Source organism: Aotus nancymaae, unplaced genomic scaffold, assembly GCF_030222135.1.
Source record: "Aotus nancymaae isolate 86718 unplaced genomic scaffold, 86718_ANA_hifiasm-v0.15.2.pri h1tg000007l, whole genome shotgun sequence".
Taxonomy (NCBI): Eukaryota; Metazoa; Chordata; class Mammalia; order Primates; family Aotidae; genus Aotus; species Aotus nancymaae.
In genome coordinates this window covers 17829317-17850911 of record NW_026988418.1, presented here as the reverse complement: position 1 = coordinate 17850911, position 21595 = coordinate 17829317, and the positions used below count along the sequence as shown (strand labels likewise).

Sequence of the window (21595 nt, the reverse complement as noted above, 5' to 3'; positions counted from 1 at the left end):
ACCTCTGCCTCCTGGGTTCAAGTGATCCTCCTGCCTCAGCCTCCTGAGTGGCTGGGATTACAGGCATGCACCACCACACTTGGCTAGTTTTTGTATTCTTAGTAGAGACGGGGTTTCACCATGTTGGCCAGGCTGGCGTGGAACTCTTGACCTCAGGTGATCTGCCTGCCTCGGGCTCCAAAAGTGCTCGGATCACAGGCATGAAACACCATGCCTGGCCCAAATGCTTAAATTCTTACGAAGGAAATAGGCAGAAAAAAAACAAAACGAAACAAGGCTGAGCACATAGGTGCTTTCAGATTGAACTAACCAATTCTGTACTTGAAGCTTGTTTTGCTGTGACAAATTGGTTCAGGACAAGTATGTGTCCGTTGGAAGACATTTCAAAACACATTTGATCTTAAACTTAAATCCACTTCTTTCTTAGCACCTCTCTGTTTGCTGGCCATGAATAATCATCTTTTACCATTTTCAAAACAGTTCCCCAATTACTGTCTCCCTTGAGCACCCAAACAACCATCCCAAGCGGCTGCTCTCCATCATCAGAACCTTGGGCTCAGCCAACACTAACAGCCTAGTGGGTGAGTCCTCATCATTTATGTCTCTTTGTCCTCCCAGCCTGCCTTTGGCATAGGCATTAATGTCTTCAGTGCACAGAGAGGATGCTGAGGCTCAGAAGGGAAGGTCACCTGCCCAAAGTCTCTCAGTGAGACAGTGAAGCCAGGTCTTTGGGTGCTGGATTTTGTACTCCTCCTGTGGAGGCCCCTGATCGCCCAGGGAAACTTCTGCTAAAACCAGAGCTGACCGGCCTGGGCTCAAGCCTGTCCAAACCCCCAAGGTTTTGATCAGAGGTGTCCCCATGCAATTCTAGGACTGAGTGCTGCGGGTACAGAAGGGGGAAGGGCTGGATACTCAGCTTCCACTGAAACAGCCCCCAGGGGAGCCTGCATCCTCCTAGCAGCTGCAAGGAACACGGAAAGAGAGCTCTGAACCAGGGAAAGGGAACAAGGTAGGTCTTCTGGCATCCTTGGCAAGCACAGTCTCTTGGGATGAGTTCATGGGCCTGAAGTCCCTTTCCTTAAACCACCTGCTTCTGGAGGTCTGGACCCCACCCATCTCGTCCCAAAGCCCTGGATTTCTGCTGCCCCAGTTTCTGACACCCGAGAGAGGAAGGAGCGGCCCTTCTAGACTAAGCTTGGAATTCACCTCTCCCTCCTCGCTCCCACCTCACCTGAAGGTCCCGCAACATCTAGTTACCCAGTTCTTCATCTGTCCTTCTGCTCCTTTCACCATATTGCTGAGCACTGAGGGTCCCCCAGGGAATGACGATCATTCCCTGACCCTAAGGAGTCATATTCCCATGGGAAGATGTACCCCTGAACCATACCCATGCAGTGGGGACACACGGAGGGCACACCTGCCCCCAACTGGGAGTTCAGAGAGGGGATCTGGGAAGGCTCTCCGAAGGAGACGCTGCCTCTCCAGGATGGATCTGAGAAGTGTTGGTGGGAGTCTGTCACAGGAGGGGGCTTTGGGCAGGGGACTTCACAACAGTGTAAGCTCCATGGGGTAAGGATTTTTGTCTGGTTTATCACCCAGGGCTCAGAACAGTGCGTGGTACATAGTAAGTGTTCAATAAACATGTCCTAAAAGAAAGAAAGAAGGGAAAAAAGGAAGAGAGGGAGGCAAGAGAAAGATGGGGGAGAGAGAGACAGAGAGAATGAGAATCAGGGTGCATGTGTGAAATGGCATGGCCTTTCAGGAAACAAAGTACAGAGTTCCAGGTGGCTGTAGCTTAGGAGGGTGGGGCTGAGCCGAGGGAGTGGCCTTATCGAACCCTATTGTTGGTGGTGTCCGTTCCTTATCTCCCCACTGGGCCCAGTACTTTGGGGTGAGTTTTCCCTCTCTAGGTCCCCCGGGGCTCCTGGTGCCTACCTTGAGTGTTAATATACACACAGGTATTGAACCTGTGCTGTGTGCTGGACATACACAGATAACTCAAACTGAGATCCTGCCCTCCCAGTCTGGTGGGGGAGACAGGCAGTAAACAAGTGGCTACCACAATGGGGAGAACGAATGGTGCCAGTGAAACGAGGTAAGATTGGAGGGACAGAAGGATAGGTTTTGCTCCAGGAGTGAAAAGCAGGGACGTTTTCGTGGAGGAGATAGCACTGGAGGGGATGTCAGCCTTAAAGGATGGTCGAAGAAGGGAACTGGGGCAGGAAGCATTCCAGGAAGAGAGACAGCAGGCCCAAAGATGGGGCATGGGGGATGCAGAGGGGAAAAGGAGACTGGGGCCTTGAATGCTGTTGGTGGTGTTGAGACTTTCTTCTGATCTGTCCACATTCTGGATAATTGTGCCAGCAGCCACACACCTAGTTAGGGCTGCTGTGTGGTCCTGCTTCCAGGGAACCCCTCAGCTAGCTCCCTTCTAGCCAGCAGGGTCGTGAGGGGTGGCTAAGACAATCTCCCTGCTGTCTCTGCCCAGGCCCTCTCACCATCTCTTTTAGCTCTAACCAGGAATCTACCAACCAACGTGAAGCTTTGCTGTGTCAAGTTCCAGCAAAGGGCTGACCACAGAGACAGAGTGCCTGGCACAGGGTCTCTGAACTGTACCACTCTCTTCTTGCCACATGCTTGGAAAGGAGGTGCTAGTCCTTTTTCCAGGGTGGTGGTAGGGAGAGAAAAATATAGAAGGGAAGTCTTAGCGTTGTAGCACATCAGACTATCAAGAGATATTGAAGATCTTCTAACCTCCCTTTGCCATTTGCCAGATGAAGAAACTGATGCCCAAATAGATATGCTTGTGTTGCAGCCATGAAGTTGATAGGGACATGGCCAACCTGGTAGAGTCCTGGGTCATAGTAGGGTCGGAGACAGGCAGTGTCTTCTTTTTTTTTCAGCCAGGATCTAACCGATACTCATAATTTGTGGGCCTTGCAGACACAAGATGAGTCAGGCTTCTTGTGAGTCAGTCTGTTGACAAGCCATTCCTGGCCATTCCTAGCCCATTCAAAATAGAAGGAAGTCCAGGGGAAGGGTATGAGCAGGCCAATTTAATTAGCGTGGGCTCTAAGGTACCTTAAGTTAGCCCTATTAAATTAAACCGCCTAGGGGAAAAATAACTGTAATTATTTCCTTTTCTCCCCTATCCTTGTATTCCAACTCTCAACCTCCATGCTTCCCTCATTCACAAAACAACCTTTAACATAGGGACTAGCGCACAGACGCCCATAAACTAGGGCTCAGCCTGCCTTTTTTCTGCCCCTTTCCCCTGTGAGCGCTGGGTCCTGGCCGAGAGCTGAGTGAGTCCAGAGGTGTCTGCAGTGCCTGGCTGTATTCTAATTTAGGGAGGTTGTTACATTGAGTAGAATATTATTCCAAAAATTCACCGAGTCTCCTTTCCGAACCAATGCAGATCCTTTTGCTGCGGGGCATTTCTTTTAAAAGCCCCTTTTCTCTCTTCTACAGATCAAAATAAGCAAACTTTAATGGTAGGGAATAATTGTTTATTTTGCTGAAATCTAGTTCTGAGTTTTCCTACTTGAAACGTGTTTTCCCCAGGACACTGACCTATCCTTTAATTGTTTGGTGCGAGGCATGTTAGGGGGAGGGGCGTTACTTGTTTATTGGAACAGCGCAGTTAAAAAAAAAAAAAAAAATCAACCTAGGCTAACAGTTTCAAGGCTCCCCTAAAGATGTATCCAAACAGGCAGCCAATCAGCGCTTACACAGCTTTTTCTGCTTGACTCTTTTAAAGAGACAGTGCCGACAGTGTTTTATCACATTTAAAGAGAACCGCGCTCTAAAAACAGTCTGAAAATGGGGGAGCCTTCCCTTATTTCGCTGGTATCTGGTCTTAAGTCTCTTATGAGGGGCACACAGTATATCTTCTGGGTTCTCGGCGTGGGCAGACAGGAATCAGCAGCAAACAGCTGGGTCACTCTGCCAGCCCCCCCCCCCAATTTCCCATTGTACACCTGGGTCACTGACAATGGAAGCTTCCCCTCCCCCTACGCTTGACTCTTGTCCCCCACTCCCCAATTTAGCTCCATTTATTTGAAGTTTGCAGATTTCTGTGGCGCGCATCGCGGGCCGCCCAGGTGACGCCCCCTCATTCCCGAGTGGCACCCTTTCCCGCGGAGAAGCCGAGGGGCTAACTTGCCAGGACTGGCAAACCTTGTAAATTTGGGAAAAATCACTCTCCCTCCTCTTAGCCCAAGTCCCCTGTCCCCTACCCCCGCCCCCGGCTTCCCAAAGCACACCAAGGGCCATTTTCGCGCGGCTCCACTTTGGGGTTTTCCAAAGTATTTTAATGATCTAGTAAAGGAGCAGCCGCGCGCCTTGGCGCCGGCTCGAGCCGCCCAGCTCTCAGCGTGGAGCCCCGGGCCCGGCGCTCGGAAGCCAGACTGGGCGAAAGGGAGGCCCGGGGGCGGGGCGGGCTGGGGACGGGCTGGAGTCTGGGGAGGGGGTCGGGGTCGAAGCCCTGGGGGAGGACAACCGAGGCGGGGGAGGGCAAGATAAGGGCTGGGCTGGCGCGGGCCGCGGCGGGGGAGGTGAGGGGCAGATAAGGGAAAGGGACGTGGCGGGAGGGAGCGAGCGGCGACCGCTTGGGGGGTCTGCACCCCCTCCCATCGGACGCTGCCGCAGCGCCCCCTTGGCCCCCAGTGGTCCGCGCCGCAGGGAGCGCCGGTCAGATCCCCCTCCTCACTAGGGCTAGGAGACCAGGGTGCCCACAGTCCGACCCACGTCGCCCCCCTCCCCGGCGACGGAAAAGAGAGGCTCGCGCCCCCGGACGCCCCCAGTTCGCCCGCAGGAGCAGGCAGCGGCTCCGCGGAGGCGGCGTAGCGGGGACTGCCGCGGCCGGCGCTGTCAGGGCGTCCCTCTCGGCCGGCCCGGGCCCGCCCCCACGAGCGCCGATTGGCCCAGGCGGCCATCCATCGCGGGACGTTGCCGCCCGCCTCGCTCCCTCGCCCGGGTAGCCACGTTCGGTTGAGCTCCAAGTAGACCAGCGGCGGCGGCGGCGGCAGCGGTGCCGGAGGCGCAGAGGGCGGCGCAGGCGGAGCCGGGCGGGCGCGCGAGCGAGCGGAGAGCGGGCGGCCGTGCGGGCGGCGGCGGCGGCACCACAGGCCGAGCCGGCGCGGGAGGAGTTCCAGGGCGATGGGGCCGCGGCCGGGGCTGACGCTTTGACAGCTGGAAAGAGCGCGGAGCCAGCGCCTCGGGGGGAGGGAGGGGAGCGCGGCGAGGAGAGCGCCAGCGAGCGAGAGAGCGAGTGAGCGAGCGCCGGGGAGGGGGCCGGGAGCGAGGGGCAGCTCGGGAGAGCCGGAGCTGTAGCGGCGGCGGCGGCGGCGGCGGCGGCGGCGGCGGCGGCGAGGCTCGGCGTCCTCTTCCCAGCAAACCATGTTTGCCAAAGGCAAAGGCTCGGCGGTGCCTTCGGACGGGCAGGCTCGGGAAAAGTAAGCCCTATTTTGCAAGTGGTGGCCGCGCCGCCGCCGGACTACGGGCGGGCGGTGGGAAGCAGGTGGGCAGGCGGTCGAGGGCCGGGGGCTGCTGCGCCCTCGGGCCCCCGGGTCCAGGCGCCGCCTGCCTGGCCCTTTCCCGGAGGCCGCGGTGGGCGGCGTGGGAGAGCCCATTGTTGGAAGCCGGCGGAGGTTGGGGGATCGGGGAAGGGGCGGCGGGGGGAGCCGCCGGAGGGGGGCACTTGCTGGCCTTGGCGCGGGCCGGCGCCAGGGTCCGCGGTGAGTGGTGGGCGAGGTCCCGCCAGAGAGCCTGGGCGCTCACACCAACCGGACGCTCGCCGCGGTGGCCGCACTTTGCCCACCGGGCGCGGGCAGGGGGCGCGTGGCTTCTGCAGCCCCGAAGCCTCCTTTTGTCCGCCCGCGGCGTGAAGAGTGCGTGCCGGGGGCTTTGTTCGGCCGGGAGCGCACTCCCTTCCTTGCCCTCGGCTTCGTCACTGGTTCCGCGTCCTCGGATGCCGGGCTGGGCAGCGACGGTGGCGCCGGCTTGGCCCCAGGCTTGGGGGACAGTTGTTCGGGGGGAGGTGACGAGGGTAGCGCTTTGCTGCCCTCTCCAGAGCGCGCCAAGCCCGGGAGTCCAGGGCGAGTCTCCCCGGATCTCCAGAGCTGCGGAGAGCGCAGTGAGTAGTGGGTCGGGAAAGGTAAGGTGGCTGTGGGGTCTAGTGACTCGCGAGTTTGAGGAGCCCGGGTGGGTTTGCCCCCGACGCCACTTGGAAGTTCGAGTTTGGGGGCTGGTCTCCACCCCTGACGGCTTGAGGGAACGCGTTCTCTGGTCTCCATCGCCTAACCGTTCCTACCTAGTGGCCTCGTTTGGGGTGAGCTAGCTGCTTACCTCTGGTGGGGGCCACAATGGGACGGCGCAGACAGGGCTCAAAGCCTGCTAAAGCAAGGTCCTGAGAGCGCCGGTGGGATCTGACGCCTTTCCTCTCTCTCTGCCCCCTGCCCACTTTCCAGGTTAGCTTTATACGTCTACGAATATTTACTGCATGTAGGAGCACAGAAATCTGCACAGACCTTCTTGTCGGAGGTGAGTGGGACTTCCCCCAGCATCCAGTTTCTTGACACCCCCCCTCCCCACTATTCTTAGAGCCTTTGTTTTCAGGAGCAGCCACTGTGGCCACCATTTTGAATTTTTATCACCTTTTGGCATTTATTGTTAGTTGGTCTTCCCAGCCTTTTGGTTTTGGGAAGCCCTAGCCCACCTCCTCTCTGCTCATCTAAGCTGCCTCTGCTCTTTCCTTTCCAGATTCGATGGGAAAAAAACATCACGTTGGGAGAACCGCCTGGGTTTTTGCACTCGTGGTGGTGGTAAGTTTGTGTGATAGTTTTGCATGTGTGTGTGTTTTGTTCCGAGCCCTGGGTCCAAGTGAACAAAGAGGGGAGGCATGGAGCAGGCCCTCCACCCTGTGGCCCTCCGCGTTGCCCACAGTAGGGCACCTCCGGGCGCTCTGGCCTGGCTGGCCAAGGAGGAAAAGGGCAGAAGAGGATGCTGCCTAAAGTTTTGGGGGAAAAATAAGAAAACCATCCGTGGTATTGGGGTAGAAACTCCTTACTTTTACATCTCACTCTTGGGCTCTAGGCAGGGGATTTGAAAAAACATTGGAGGATTTTTGTCAGTTCTGCATGTTGCTTTAATTAGAGGAGTGGGGGTGGGGCGGCGTGGAGGGGATACCAGGTCTGTTTTACAACTGGCCTGTCCTTTTTTCTCTTCGGAGCTCACATCCTTAAGAAAGGACATTACCGGGGCTTTTTCCAGGCACCCTGAGAAAAAGCAAGAAAGGGCTGCCACTTCCTTTAAAGATACTGATTCAGACTGACTGGTCCTTCCTTTCCTCCGGGAGCTCCTTGTCCCTCTCCCCCACTAAAACCGCAAAGTGGTGTTTTACGTAGAACCTTAACTGGTCAGATTCGACCTCACAGTGCCTGCAGTTAGGGGCTCTCACTCTCTGTGACTCTGTCACCAGGCCTCTGTGTCCTTTGGGTGTGGGGCTATCATGGTCTCTGTTGGGTTTGTGACAGGCAGGAGGGAGCTTAGGATCAGCCCGAGTCAGTTGCCCTAAGTGTATAAGCTGGGTGTTTTGTGGGACTGATTGGTGGGGTCTTTGACATCGTTTTGGGAAAAGAAAAGAGTGGCTTTTGATATTTTGATGGATTCAGTGAAACGTTTGTTGGGATCTTGGTTTACCTGCCAGCTCAGGTTACTGTTTCAAGTCTCTTTGAACAGCCGGAGGATGAAGTGTCTGTTCTAACTTGTGCAAAGAAAATGAGTTTTTAATTACTTCTGCCAACCTCGGAACTGCCGGTCTTGGAGGCATTTGTGTGGCGGAAGGATTCCACCTGTAGGAGTGGGTGATAGGTTTTCTGTGGCTGTTTTTGGAGGGAATGTGTGGATGGAGTTGGTGGCTCTGATCAGCTTGGGTTTTGTAGAAACTTAGGCTTACGAGTGACGGTTACTTAGAAGGGGCCGGGGAATTTGTAGTGATGGAAACCTTCAACCTGTGGAGGAGGTAATCAGATGTGTACAGTTCCAGAAGACAGAAAGGAATGTTCTCTAGCCCTCTTCGGCAGCTAGTGGAAGTCCCTGATTTTCCTGTTATATCCGGAATCTCCTGAAACTTCTCCATCTTTATCTCAGCCGCAGGAACGTAGAGTCTGCTGTGTTGGGCCTGGGCGGTGGTGGCTTTGAGTGGCTGTGGTCCTGTTTGTTAGAAGTTGCTTTGTGCCATTTGACACTGAGCAAATGACCCGAGCTTTCTGGAGCGGGAGGAGGCAGTGGAGCTTGTCTGGTGAGGGGCAAGCTGCATTATTCACACACCTTGAGTGAGATGCTTGTCTGATGACTTGCAGAGCTGGCCATTTGTGACGAGGACAAGAGCACTGTGCCAGGAGTCCGACTTTGGTTTTGGTGCCCACTTTACCCTTTAAGCTGGTTCTGTCCCTGGGCCTCGAGCTCTTCTTAGACCCCTTGTTAATATCAGTGACTACTCCATGTTTGTATAGGGCTTTATTGGTTGACAAAGGGCTTGTATGTCTGTCCTCATTTTAATACAGAGTGTTAGAATGACCATACAAAATCTTTAGTAGGGGGTGAGGGAGGTGTTTCTAGGCCTGCTTCGTTCATCCTCTCCCTTTGCTGACAGGTGCTTCTCTGAAGAGGGCCCTCTATTGCAATGTGAAAGGACTAGATGCTTGGTTGACTGTGACCTGTCCTTTGCTTAATTGATTGGTGTTTTTTGGTGTGTGTGGGGGAGGAGTTGTTCTTGCATGAGAATTCCTTGGGGGAGGGCTGGGGTGGCAGTGGGGGTGAAGTGGGAAGAGTGAAGGTTCGGGCTCTGGGATTTAGAACCTGTAAAGTTTCCTTTATTGCCAGCATCTCCCAGGTTGCTATAAATATGAATGATAGTTGTGCCCTGACTTTGGCACTTGAAGCTTTTTTATGCGTTTTGGTTTGGGTAGTAAAAAGAAGAGACGAGACCAGTATAGATTCTTATCCACATTCGTGTTCATCCCTAGGGCGTCCATGAGTGGGTTCTACTAACCCCTTTGAGCTTCAGTTGCCCCTTGTGTAAAGTGGAGAGAAAATTGCCTACCTTACAGTACATGGTAGACGCAAGTAATATGGGTGTGAGATATCCAGCACGTAGTAGGTATTTGATATATAAGAACTATGACTCCCATGAATGTTGCCTGGCTTGCCAGAAGAAGTTGGATGTGTTTTGGTTTCTAGGCTGCTTGCCCAATGAGAGCTGATATGGTGGGACGGAGCCTTTGCGAGACCTAGTACTATTAGCGCCATGCGTTGTGCACTTGCCATTGTGTACACAAGTAATAATTAGTAACCTGATCTTATTTTATTTTTCTCCTTGCAGTGTATTTTGGGACCTTTACTGTGCAGCTCCTGAAAGGAGAGACACTTGTGAACATTCAAGTGAAGCAAAAGCCTTTCATGATTATGTGAGTAACAAATTTTTAATCCTAGCAATAATTACAGGGTTGGATAGCTCTAACTTCTCTAGTACGAAAAGCAAATACACAGCCAGTTGGCAGTGGTTTTACTTTCTCCTTGCCTTTCTTTCTGTTCTCCTGCCCACCTCTCTGCAGCCCTCCCCACGGTACCCTTCTCCAGCGGTGTTCTAACTTGGTGAACGGTGTTTCATAATGTTGTAATGATGCAAAATTGTGTAGATATCTGTCTGGAGAATAAAATGGTGTTGTACGGGACTCAGAACTATGTGATATGTTAAGAGTGAACAGTTAGCTGAGAGGGGACTAAGCCTTTTTAGTGTTGGTTTAAGAGAAAAATTCTAACAAGCAAACCCAATATGAAACTTGTGTTTTTGGAGTTGAGTGAGAATTTGGTGGAATGGACTCTTGCTCTACTTTCTAGAGAGCAGTCTTTCAAATTACGGGAGGGTGGTGTGTGTGTTTGGTGTGGGCAGGCTCATGTGGTATCCACTAAGACGATTTGTACACTGAGATCCTCAGCTAGTTCATAACCTTGTGGCCAAAATATTCTTGTGAAGATAGTTAACATCATCAGATGGTAGTTCTTTCTATCCTATTACTCACTTTCCACTGGGATGAGTTTCTTAAGATTTAGGAAATTATTACAAGAGAGATGTCTGCCATCTATCCATCTCCGATAGCAGTCCTCGAAGGGGACAAACACACACACATGGCTTTCAAACCTGGGTTAGAATCAGACTTGACATCTCATGAAATGAGTTAGGACTTGTCTTGGGGAGATGGAAGAGGATGTGTCTGAAGGTCTTCCATAGCCTCCATTCAGTTCTTGTTAGCCCTGTAGGTGGTTAAGTGTGTCCATATAGCAGGTGATCTAATTGGTCTTGCTCTTCTGCCTGCAGTGGGGAGGAATGGTCCTGGGAATCCATGGGTCCATGGGAGTTGGTTTCTTGAATGTCGTCAGGTCCTCCCTGCTTGGCCCGGCCATCTGAGTTCTCTGCATGTGGAGGCTGAAATTGGCTAGGAGACCAGAACTCATCTGGTTGTTTCACAAGTGGTCAAATCCCATGACTAGCAATGTCTTCATGGTGAAAATTTCTTCTGTAGTATTAGGAGTTAGAGACTCAGCTGGTGGCCCACTGGTTTTGAGAATATTCAATGTGATGCAGTTTTGTTGTGACTGAAAAGTTAATGCTTTCGGAATGGAATGCTGAGGAAATTGAGCAGTTCTTGTGCCCTCTCTAGGGCTGAAAAAGAGAAGCTGGTGAATGGTACTTCTGGTCTGGTAAACTTACATAGTAGTGAAAAGGAGATGTGACTGGTTCACTTATGATACGGTTCTTCTGGGAAAATCCCGTAGTGATGATAGGGTTTCCTGAACTTGATGTTCAGGGAGGCTAAGAGGTAACAGCCATATGAAAATAGTTGGTGAATTTGACCTTTCTACCTAGTAAAAATCTTGCATGGTATTTTTTCTAAACCTATGAACAGCCAACACTGTTGCTAGCTTTTGACTATGATACAAATGGTTTCATTTTAGAATCCGTGGATGGGTGGGCGTGTCTATTTCATTCTCTTGAGGTAGCATATCTATGCTATTTTTTGTGTGTACCTTTCAGAGAAGTTAATGATTTCAGCCAAGTTTGGTGCTCTATAAATTTGAGACTCTGGGAACTTGTGGTGTGGTCTTCAATCTTGAAACAACATGGCGACAGTGAAAGTTTGTACATGGGGTTGCTTTCAGTAGTTTGCTGAGGAATGGCAGTAGAATTGTGTAGAGATCACTGAGGTTGGCGTTGACATTTAGAAGATACTACTAAGTGATGAGGTCACCCTGGTTGAGGCCCACACTTCATACCTGGGGGATGTAAAAACCTATTTTCCTGAATTGGGCTCCACCTGGTATCATGTGGCCTGAGAGTCAGATCATGTGGGAGGAGGGATGGAGTGATGAATGGGGATTATGAAGGAGTTAAGGCAGGTAGCATTGAGTTGGAGGCTTGACAGTGGAGAAGCAAGTGGAAAACCAAGAAAAACTTAAGAAAATTAGGAAAAGGAACCCTCTTTTCTCTTTGTCTTTCACAAGTCTTTATCTAGTTTATTCCTTCCTGTGGCTACCGTCTACTTAGCCTTCATTCCTTCTTGCTAGAATGATTGCAGTAGCTTCTTGCTGACTCCTTCTTCTTCCCTGGAATGCATTCGTCTCTTACCCATTCAAATCCTGTTCATCTTTGGAGGACTTACGAGATCATTTTTTTGCATTCTGTGATCACCCCTTCATCTCCAAGTCTATAAAAACCACCTATACAAAGCCTCTGTTGGCAGCTCTCCATGTGCTAGGCCACTCTGCTAACTGCTGTAGGTTCAGTCCCTCATACCCTGCAAGGACCTGATGAGAGAGGGCTTGTTGTTTACTCCATTTTGCAGATGAAGCAGCTGAGGTATACAGAGGTTAATTCCCAGCTGGGAAGTAGTAGAGTTAGAATGCACACACGGAGGTGTGATTGACTCCAGAATGGGTGTTTCGAACACAGCCTGGCTTGGCCCTACAGGCCCATGGCAAGTACCACTTGTTTGCACAATTCCAGCTAACTTCTCATTTAGGGTTGTCTTTCTGGCTACAGCCTATTAATTTTTTCCATGGTCGAGACTGTGAACTATTCATCTCTGTAGCTCCCACAGTACCTTCCATGTAGCAGGCACAGATGCTGATTGAATGAAGTAGTTAAGGTCACAGGAAGAATGAATAAGTCACTTGGGGTCAGTGAGTGTTGAATGGTGTTCTTTCAGATACTTAATTGTTGTGGGTGCTCTTGAACAAGGTGGTTTTAAAGTCAATTAACTAGTTATTGTAACTACTTTTTAGAAAATCAAGTAGAGTGTAAATCAGTGTGTCTGTTGACTGACCCTCTGTTTTCTTTTTCTTTTTTTTCTTTTTTTTTAAGATGGGGTTTCACCATGATGGCCAGGCTGGTCTTGAACTCCTGACCTCAAGTGATCCACCCACCTCGGCCTCCCAAAGTGCTAGGATTATAGGCGTGAGCCACCGCGCCCGGCCTGGCCCTCTGTTTTCTATCAAGGAGATCCAAAGATTCTCAGGGTATGGGAAGTTTGTGCAGCCAAGACCCATCTTTGGTGGGTAAGAAGTGCTTACAGGGGCAATGGGAGCATTGGGGAACTCAGTCTGGAGTGGACTCTTCTGAGAAATTGGTTTGCATTAAACCAGAAGAGGTCCTGGGGCAATGGGAGGAAGGTCACGGTCCCATTGTAATTTCCTTGCTGTTGCCTTCAAGTCAGAGCAGTGCATCTCAGAGTGTTGGCAAAAGCCCGTGGGGTCCGGTTCAGGCATCTCTTTGGGTTCTCTTAGACACCGTTGTCTGGGTCCTGACCTTTTGTAGCGTGGACACTTCCAGTTGCATGAATGTCTTTTACTGTGGGCCCAGTGGTATCCTGGCTGCCTTCTCTGCTTTGACTTTCTCCAGGGTGGAGCTGCAGGGAAGTGTCTTTGGTGCCTTCTCAAACAACAAGCAATTCTTTTCCTCTATGTGGTAGTTAATTTTGTGTTTTCCTTTTGGTGTGAAGAAATGCGTGGAATTTGGAAGGCCAAGAGATGAGTGGCCTTTGAGCCAAAGAGACCAGAGAATAGTGATGGATTCTTACACCACATGTCTGCTGTACTTTTTGATAACACATTTTCACTTTGCAGCTGCCTTGTCGGTTGGTTTTTGTTATAAAATCTCACTCCCATTTTACAGATGAGGAAACTGAACCCTAGAGTTTAGGTGGCTTGTCCGAGGGCAAGTAGCCAGGTGGTGGCAGAGCTGAGACTAGAAATTCTCCATCTTTCTAGTTCTGCCTCTCAGCTTGTGTTGACACTTATTCGATAGAGAATCCCTGCGAAACAGAGGGAAGGTATTTGCAATTGACCTGAAGCATACCTGGCATCAGGTATGCTGGTTGGTGCCCCTTACATGTTCACTGAAGAAATGAACGTAACAGAATTGAATGGAAGCCCCTACAAGGTGAATTGCAGAGTCACTGGCAGAGGCGAGACCTGAACTCTGGGAAGGGGATTTGTTGTGGTGCAGCGACTCTTAACTCTTGGCAGGGGAAATGTGATAAAAGCTATGGACAGTATTTCCAGAAAGCCTTCATAAAGGGGACTTCATCCATGGTTTCAGGAGGTTCATGGACAGCTGTTACTCGAGGCCCCTCTGTGATTCCCAGTGAAGAACTTCAGGAGTGAAATGGACATGGAATTCCATGAACTTGATGCATTTTCTTTGCTTGCCTCAGATTCCTTCGTCTGAAGACATGAGGTCCCTTTCATCTTGGCTGTTGTGTGCCCCCACCTCAGTGAGGCTGGCTCCCTGGCCCTGTGCTCCCATCCCAGCAGGACTCTGCTGACTCCTCCCTTAGCAGAGGGGAGACTTTGCCTTGAGGAGGGTTGGTTAAAGTAGGAAAGTGCCCCAGAGTTGTGGGCGTGGGCAGGCGCTGAGGTATTTGTGGCTGTGTGGCAGGGGTCCAGCGTCCTTGGTGGGTTTGAAATAGCAAAGTGATATTTGAGAGGGCTCTCCTTGGATGTGCTGAGCTGAGGTTCCTGCCAGGCCGGGAGTGTCCATGCCTGCCAGAACCCCTTCGAGGGAGGGGGACGAGAGGGTGGCAGTGCAGGCAGGAATAGGTGGAGAATGCCTGCAGCTGGGCTGCAGGGAGCTGGGGGAGTGTGCTGCCCTGTGATAAGCCAGGCTAGCTATCTCCCCAGAGGTCCTGGCAAGTTCATGGCGTTGCCTTTGGCTCTGACCCTTGGCACCCTTGTGTGGCAGATTAAAAATACAAAACGTACACACTTTTTCTTTTTTTTCCTCTCCTCCATTCCCCTTGGAGCATAGGCTTTGGGCTGCGGCCCCTCTTTAGGCTCCCGCCCTGTTTTCTGCAATTCCTCTTAACCCTAGAGGCTGCCAGACTCTTCCATCGGTAGTTAATTAAAAATTAAATGAGAGAAACTGGAATTGCATTTTGCCAGAACCCGAGCAACGCAGCCACCTTAATGGGTTTCAAGTGGCGGCAAGACCCCAAATTGCAAATCCTTGCCCTTTATTTCAAGGCGGGAGGTGGGGCGGGGGAATGGTGGGGACCCAAACAAAGTTTTTGGCAGTGGTCACTTCATTTGAACTCCCAGACCAGCAGCGTGCAGCAACCTTTCGCATAATGCCATCTTTGTTAGCTAAGCATTTGCAAACTTGGACCGAGAGTCAGCTCTGTGCCAGCCAGCACTCAGAGGGAGCTGGGAGACACCCAGCTCTCCCCACAGTGCCCTTAGGTCGTCTCAGTATTGTGAGGGAGGCAGGTTCTTGAGTGGGGACCTCAGGTCAAGGGTGCCTGGCCCCCTTCCCTTGGCTTCCCTGCCTCTGTATGTGAATGTGTGTATTTAAGCCTTAACAGGGAGAGTGGCAGGGAGGTATGTGTGCTTGGGGGTCTGTCAGCCAAGATAACAGAAATGTTACACTAGCTGTAGCCTTTATAATAGTGTCTGAGGGTTTAGAGTATTTAGAAAAATTAATCTTTTTTAGCTTGGTAATAATTCTGACCATGGCACAAGTGCATTAGACGATTCACATAAACTTCTTTAATACATGTTGCTGGGAGCTTACAGCAAATAGATGATCACGATTGTTTGTTTTTGATTTGCTGGGGTAATGGCGTTTTTTGTAACCTTAGCAAGATGAGTTTTAGGAATGTTTCTCTCTGTGTTACGCATTTCTTTTCCTGGGTTTTGAATCCTCTGGATTTTAAAGGGTTTGTGTTCTGACTGGTGGCTTGGACTCCCGTGTGAATTCTAGTCTCTACTCTTGTCATTTCCTGGTTGGAAATTGTCAGGGATCTTCATTTCCTGGCTGGGGTCCTCAGTTTTCCCATCTGTAGAATGGGGGACTGGTGATTCCTTTGCATAGTGGTTGTGAGGGTTAAGTAATACAGTACAGTCATCCCTCAGTATCCATGGAGGATTGATCCTAAACCTCCCAACCCACCACCCATCCCAGACGTCTTGTCTCACCCTCGCACCCTCAAAAGGGGCAGAGCTGGCAGTCCTGTCACAGACTGGAACTGATTAACGTTCTCCTGAGATGTCTGTGCCCCTTATCTGTATTGGGCAGAGTGGTCCTGTCCCACTCCCACATGTGGCCGCTGCATAGCTAAGCGGTAAGGCCCGGAGGGTGTGCAGCTCTTGGCATCAGCAGAAATCTAGGTTTGCATTTCGGTTTCATGCCCTCGTTAGCTGTGGGGGGGCCTTCGTTTCTCAAGGTTCGGCTCTCTACTGTAAAATAGGCTCGAGGGCTGTCCTGCAGCCCACCATGGGGACCGCCGTGAGAGAGGCATGGAAAGCTGTCCAGGGAAAGTTGGTTGTGCTGTGAAATCGTGTGTCATTGTTAACAGGGATGAACAGGACTGAAAGTCCCTAAATGAGGGTCTTACGCTATTCTCTTTGGTATGTATCTTGCCCAGACTGTACCTGATTTTTTTTTTAATCTGTATGAGAGAATCCCCCTTTTTGGGGGGGATTTCCCCCTTTTTGGGGGATTCCCTCATACAGTTTAAAAAAAAAAAGAGTCTTAAAGAGAAGGTGAGCTTGAGAAGGGAAGTGTCAGTCATGGCAGGTCCTTGGGAAACTGGTTCTGCCCATATTGGCTTCTTTTTCTTTGGACTTCCTGGGGTACTCCTGAGGCCTTGATCAGTCGGCTCTCAGACCAAGAGAACAAGACATTACCGTATTTTCAGGTTACCAAGCTCCTATTCTGCTCACTGTCTAGTTGAAGAAACAGATGCAGTCTAGGATGAGATGTGGGCTTAAAAAGAATTGTGTGGAATGATCCTTGTTTTTCTAAGAGACCAGGATACAGAGTCACTATGGAGTGGCAGGGGTCAGGGGGGAGTTAAACAGTCCCACCCCTGTGTCATAGTGAAATATGTATTTATTGTAGATATAAATAGCAGGATTGCAGGTGGTGGAACTGGAGGTTACCTGGTGTTCTTACAAGTAGCTAAACAAACCTGCCCAGAGGGAAAGGTGCTCGAGTGAAGTTATCGGTAGAACTCAAACCTGCAAGCCTAATTAAAAAGTTTAGGATGCTTTCCTTTGCCTTGTTGTGGTTACAGGCTGTGCAAATGTAGGCACCTTAAGTAACCTCTGAGCCTCAACTTCCTTGGGTGGAAAATAGGGTCAATAAAGTATACCAGGCCAGGCGTCGTGGCTCACCCCTGTAAACTCAGCACTTTGGGAGGCCAAGGTGGGCGAATTACTTGAGGTCAGGAGTTAGAGACCAGTCTGGCCGACATGGTGAAACCTCATCTTTGCTAAAAATCAAAAGTTAGGTGTGGTGGCATGCGCCTGTAATCCCAGCTACTCGGGAGGCTGAGGCAGGAGAATTGCTTGAACCCGAGAGGTGGAGGTTGCAGTGAGCCGAGACTGTGCCTCTGCACTCCAGTCTAGGCGACAGAGCAAGACGCAGTCTCAAAAAAATAAAAAAATAAAGTATACCTAACTTATAAGGTCATGAAGATGAAGTAAGTTTACATACACATACAACGTATATACTAGTGTCTAGCACAGTGTAAGTGCTGCATAAATGTGTCATTTTTCTTTCTTTCTTTTTTAAATTTATTTTTAATGTTTTGTAGAGACGTGGTCTCTGTTTGCTGCCTAGACTGGTCTTGAATTCCTGGCTTCAAGGGATCCTACTGCCTGGGCCTCCCAAAGTGCTGGGATTATAGGTGTGAGCCCCTCCTCCCGGACTGTGCCGTCATTTTTCTTACCTCACCTCCAGCCTGGTCTGAGTCCTGGCTGCCTGTTGGTAGTGTTCTCAGTGATACATAACAAGGAGCCAGGAGAATGACCTTGGGGTGAGAGGTGTGTGCCTGTGAAGTGTGAACCATCATGGGCTAGCCTCCCTGTTGATCATCTCTCTGGATTCCTGGGTTTCAGGTACCCCTGAGGGATTGTGGGGGCAAGTCACATATGCCTCCCCTCTCCCCAGTGATTGGAGGAGCAAGTCACATATGCAGTTTCCACACCAGCCCAGGTGCTTGTGAGGATGAGAAAAGAGTAGACCCACGGATGCTCCTGGCCTGTGCTTGGCCTGAAGTTAACCCATCAGTGTCCATTTTCTCCTCTTCCAGTGACTTCTTATTTTCTTGAGACAGAGTTTCACTCTTGCTGCCCAGGTTGGAGTGCAATGGTGCCATCTCGGCTCACTGCAACCTCCACCTCCCAGGTTCAAGTGATTCTCCTGCCTCAGCCTCCCAAGTAGCTGGGATTACAGGCATGCCCCACCATGCCTGGCTAATTCTGTATTTTCAGTAGAGGCAGGGTTTCTCCATGTTGGCCAGGCTGGTCTCAAACTCCTGACCTCAGGAGATCTGCCAGTTTTGGCCTCCGAAAGTGCTGGGATTACAGGTGTGGGCCACCTCATCTGGCGATGACTTTTCATTTTCTAGGAATCTGGAACAGGTACTTTCCCCAGCCACTTTGGCCTCTTCATCATGATTCCTGCTTGGTACCCTAGCACCTGAGAGGGTTTTTTCTTCCCTACTAACCATTCCTTCTGCAGAGCTGATGCCAGCCTGGAATGTGGCCGCCTCAACCAGGCCTGCCAGGACAACTCTCATGGGAAGATATCCCTCTTCTGTTTTTTCCCTCAGGAACTAACTCTTAACTCTCTTAGTCATTTGTTACCAACTGCCTGGAAGGCGAATTATTTCAGTTAAGGTGGTGTCTCTTCCCTTCCCCCTTCTGGAATGAAAGCTCCTTGAGGAGAGGAACTTTATCTTCTTGCTTTTTCTGCCACCCCATTCCTGGGGCCTATTGCAGGTCTTGCATGCATTCTGAGGTCAGTGAGCAGGGCTCTGCGCCTTGAGAGTGAGAAGGATTTGATTCCTGCCCAGGCATCAAATGTGTTAAGTACACGTTTTAATGAAGATGGACAAGGGGCACATGGTGAAGCGTTGTTTTGTAAACTCCAAGCTGTGACCCATTAGTACATCATGAAACCAACTTAGTGGGTCATGACTGGCAATTACCAAAAAAGAAACAACTGTATTATACAGAGTAAACATAAGTACTGTTTCCGGAAATGTCTGTTTTCCGTGATTTATGTGTGCATATAAAAGTATGTGTGCCCTAGGTTTGTGTTGTCGTATTTACCTTGTTTGGGGACTCAACCCAAAGTCAGGAGGCTGCTATCCCAGAGAGAGCTGAGACTGAATCTTAGTTCCTACAAGTTAAGTGGCTTGTGTCAAGTGACAAGCGATTCCTGAGCCTCGGTTTCCAGATGTGTACTAGAAGGAAATGATCCTTACCTTGGAGAGTTGTTGGGGAATTGTTCCCCACCACATCTTGTGCTTTCAGAGTGGTGCCTGGTGGGCGCTTGGTACCTTTGTCTCTGTGTTTGCTGCCATAGTCTTAGTGCACTGAACACACAGAAAGTCTCAACAGATGCTTGTTGAAGGCAGAGTAAATAACAGCTCCCATTGGAAGAGGTGGGACTGCGGCTTGGACCACTCTGGAGTGGGCATGGGAGGAGAGGGCCTGAGAGTGCAGAGACATTCTTCTTCTTCTTCTTCTTTTTTTTTTTTTTTTTTTTTGAGAGAGTTTTGCTCTTGTTACCCAGGCTGGAGTGCAGTGGTGCAATCTCAGCTCACTGCAACCTCCGCCTCCCGGATTCAACTGATTCTCCTGTGTCAGCCTCCTGAGTAGCTGGAATTACAGGCATGCACTACCATGCCCAGCTAATTTGTATTTTCAGTAGAAAGGGCATTTCTCCATGTTGGTCAGGCTGGTCTTAAACTCCTGACCTCAGGTGATCCTCATGCCTTGGTCTCTCAGAGTGCTGGGATTACAGACGTGAGCCATTGCTGCCGGCCAACACTCTTCTTCTTGATAGCGGAGTCCACGTGGCTCTCTAGGCAAAGCCTGAAAAGTCTGCAGCCTGTCCCTGCTGGCTGACTGTGGGGCAACTCCTCCTGCCTGTCTGTGATTGAGTTGGGGGTCCCTTGCCACCTGTGGAGCTTGTGTCTGAACCGGGCTCAGGCAGTGGCAGCAGTGAGAATGGGTCGTAAGGCATCCTGTCTGACCGAGGTTGACCCAGCCTCCCAAATTCCCTGTCCCCTCCTGGTGACAGCTGTTTGCACAGCTTCCAGGGCAGGTTTTGTGTCCCCTGCTCTTTATGTGTTTGGGTGAAGTGCCTGACATTTCACTTCTGTTTCACAGTCCTCTGACCTTAAGAAGCACGGCTGCTCCCCGGGGCTGCTGCCTGAGGTTTTCCTCTGATCCTTCTTTCCCAGTCACAAAAGGCTATTTGAGAGAGGAGGCAGTCGGGGAGAGCAGGCCTCTTCCACATTCAAGATACTGCTGCAGCGCTTTGAGCTCCGAGAGGGGCAGAGCGTTGCTTTGCAGACCAGGTGGAAATAGCAGTCGGTCGGTGGACAGTTAACTGCCCGGCGCCCGCTGCCTGTCAGGCTTTGCCATTCGGAGATAGGGACTGATGCGGTGTTGTGGACCGTATATGGGATGTGGACTTGGATGACCAAGGTACGAGATCTGGTTCTTTTAGATGGACTTGGGTAAGTCGTCTGGTATCTGTGAAATGATAGGAAACAGTGGGCCAGCATTTTTATGCCCCTCCAGCTTTTTGGAAGTCGGGCGAGAGTGTGTGAAAATGCTTTGTGAGTTGTGGTCCCCTTTGAGAAGGCTGTTTCAAATGTGTATAAAAAAGGAAGCATTCAGTTTCTAGGTGGGGACACTGAGGCTGAAGCAGGCTGGTGACACAGCAAGCCTGGGGCCACCACTGACTTGAGAAAACCTCCACCTAAGAGGCTGGAGCCCGTGTCTGTGCCGGTGCCATCCTTTAGGAATTTTGCAGCTTTCTTTGGGAGAGGCCAAGAGCTTCCTGTGGCTTTGGCTGTTCGGCTGGTGCCGGGGGCAGACGGCCCAGTGGGCAGGCCTGGTGCCGGGCGTGTGCGTGCTGCCGGTCTTTGCTCGCCGGCTTTTAGAAGGCTTCCAATAGAAAATGTTATCCTCTCTCTAGAGGCCCTTCCTCTTGGCAGCACCGCCCGCCCGCCGGCCAGATCCCGCTCCGAGCCCGCTTGTGTTATGGGCGGCGGCCCTGGCCCGCAGCTCTGGGCAGGCTCTCTGCAATCTCTGCGCTGGTGAGCCGCTTCAAAAGGGGATTTTACAGCATGACAGGGAATTTCAGCCACCACGTTATCTCCGAATTGGCCAATTGATGGTTTCAGCAGAGCATTTCAGCACCGGGGAAGCCAATACAATTTGAGTTAGTTGTGATGGCTGCCACTTTAAATACCACAGTGAATTTCTGTCAGGGAGCTAATGCGTGGAATAGGGAATTGCAGAAAACTTGATCACCAGAGTGCTTCAGTCGATTCTGACCCCCAAGCTACAGAAAATGAACTTAAATCTAGTTGACTGTCGCCACATACTTTCTTTGGCGTTATTTTGCTGGCAGCATCTTCGTCAGAGGGAGCTGAAAAAGAGACTAGGAGGAAATTGGGATGTTTGCCTCTGGTCCCCAGGATTTTAGAGAGCGACAGTCTTTGTGGGAGGTTGAGCATTGGGATTTGGGGTGGTGAGTTCTTGGGGAGGGATAAATTTCTAAACAGCATTATGGCTTAGTAATGGTGAATTCTCTATTTAACAAAGCAAACCAGTGCTTACTGAGCACTTACTATGTGTTCAGACCCTTAAAAGACATTCTTAGTTCTCCCTGTTGGGCAACGTGTAGGGGACAGGCATTCCTCCCATTTCTTGACGGAAGAACTGATAACAATAGCAAACAATTATTGAATGCTAACTGTATACCAGGAACTGTTGTGTACTTTAGATTTTGTCTACTGTCATACTTGAAACAGCTCTGTGGGTTAAGTTCTGTTTTTCCTATTTTGTAGAGAAGGAAATGGAGGCACTTAGAGGGATTCAGTCATAGGCAAGGTAGAGTTAATAGGTTTGTCTTGTTCTTTTTTCGAGACTGAGTCTCTGCCTGTTGCCCAGGTTTGAGTGCAGTGGCGTGATCTTGGTTCACTGCAACCTCTGCCTCCTGAGTTCA

The 21595-nt window shown here is 50.8% G+C and overlaps 1 protein-coding gene across 10 annotated transcripts in view; it reads left to right on the top strand.

Annotated features, from left to right (window-relative positions):
• The first annotated feature begins 1944 nt into the window (after positions 1 to 1944).
• SSBP3 (single stranded DNA binding protein 3) overlaps positions 1945 to 21595 on the top strand; it is a 182282-nt gene continuing 162631 nt past the window's right edge. For 5 of the 10 annotated variants that reach the window (XM_064372388.1, XM_064372387.1, XM_021667734.2 and 2 more), the window contains exons 1-4: positions 5353 to 5456; positions 6471 to 6543; positions 6763 to 6824; positions 9386 to 9470. In XM_064372388.1, coding sequence (XP_064228458.1) covers positions 5401 to 5456; positions 6471 to 6543; positions 6763 to 6824; positions 9386 to 9470 — 276 coding nt within the window. In that variant the 5' untranslated portion in view covers positions 5353 to 5400. Of the gene's footprint in view, positions 2096 to 5011; positions 5457 to 6117; positions 6137 to 6470; positions 6544 to 6762; positions 6825 to 9385; positions 9471 to 21595 lie in introns of those variants that run through there. The other 5 variants (XM_064372389.1, XM_021667738.2, XM_021667736.2 and 2 more) reach the window with 3 other exon arrangements.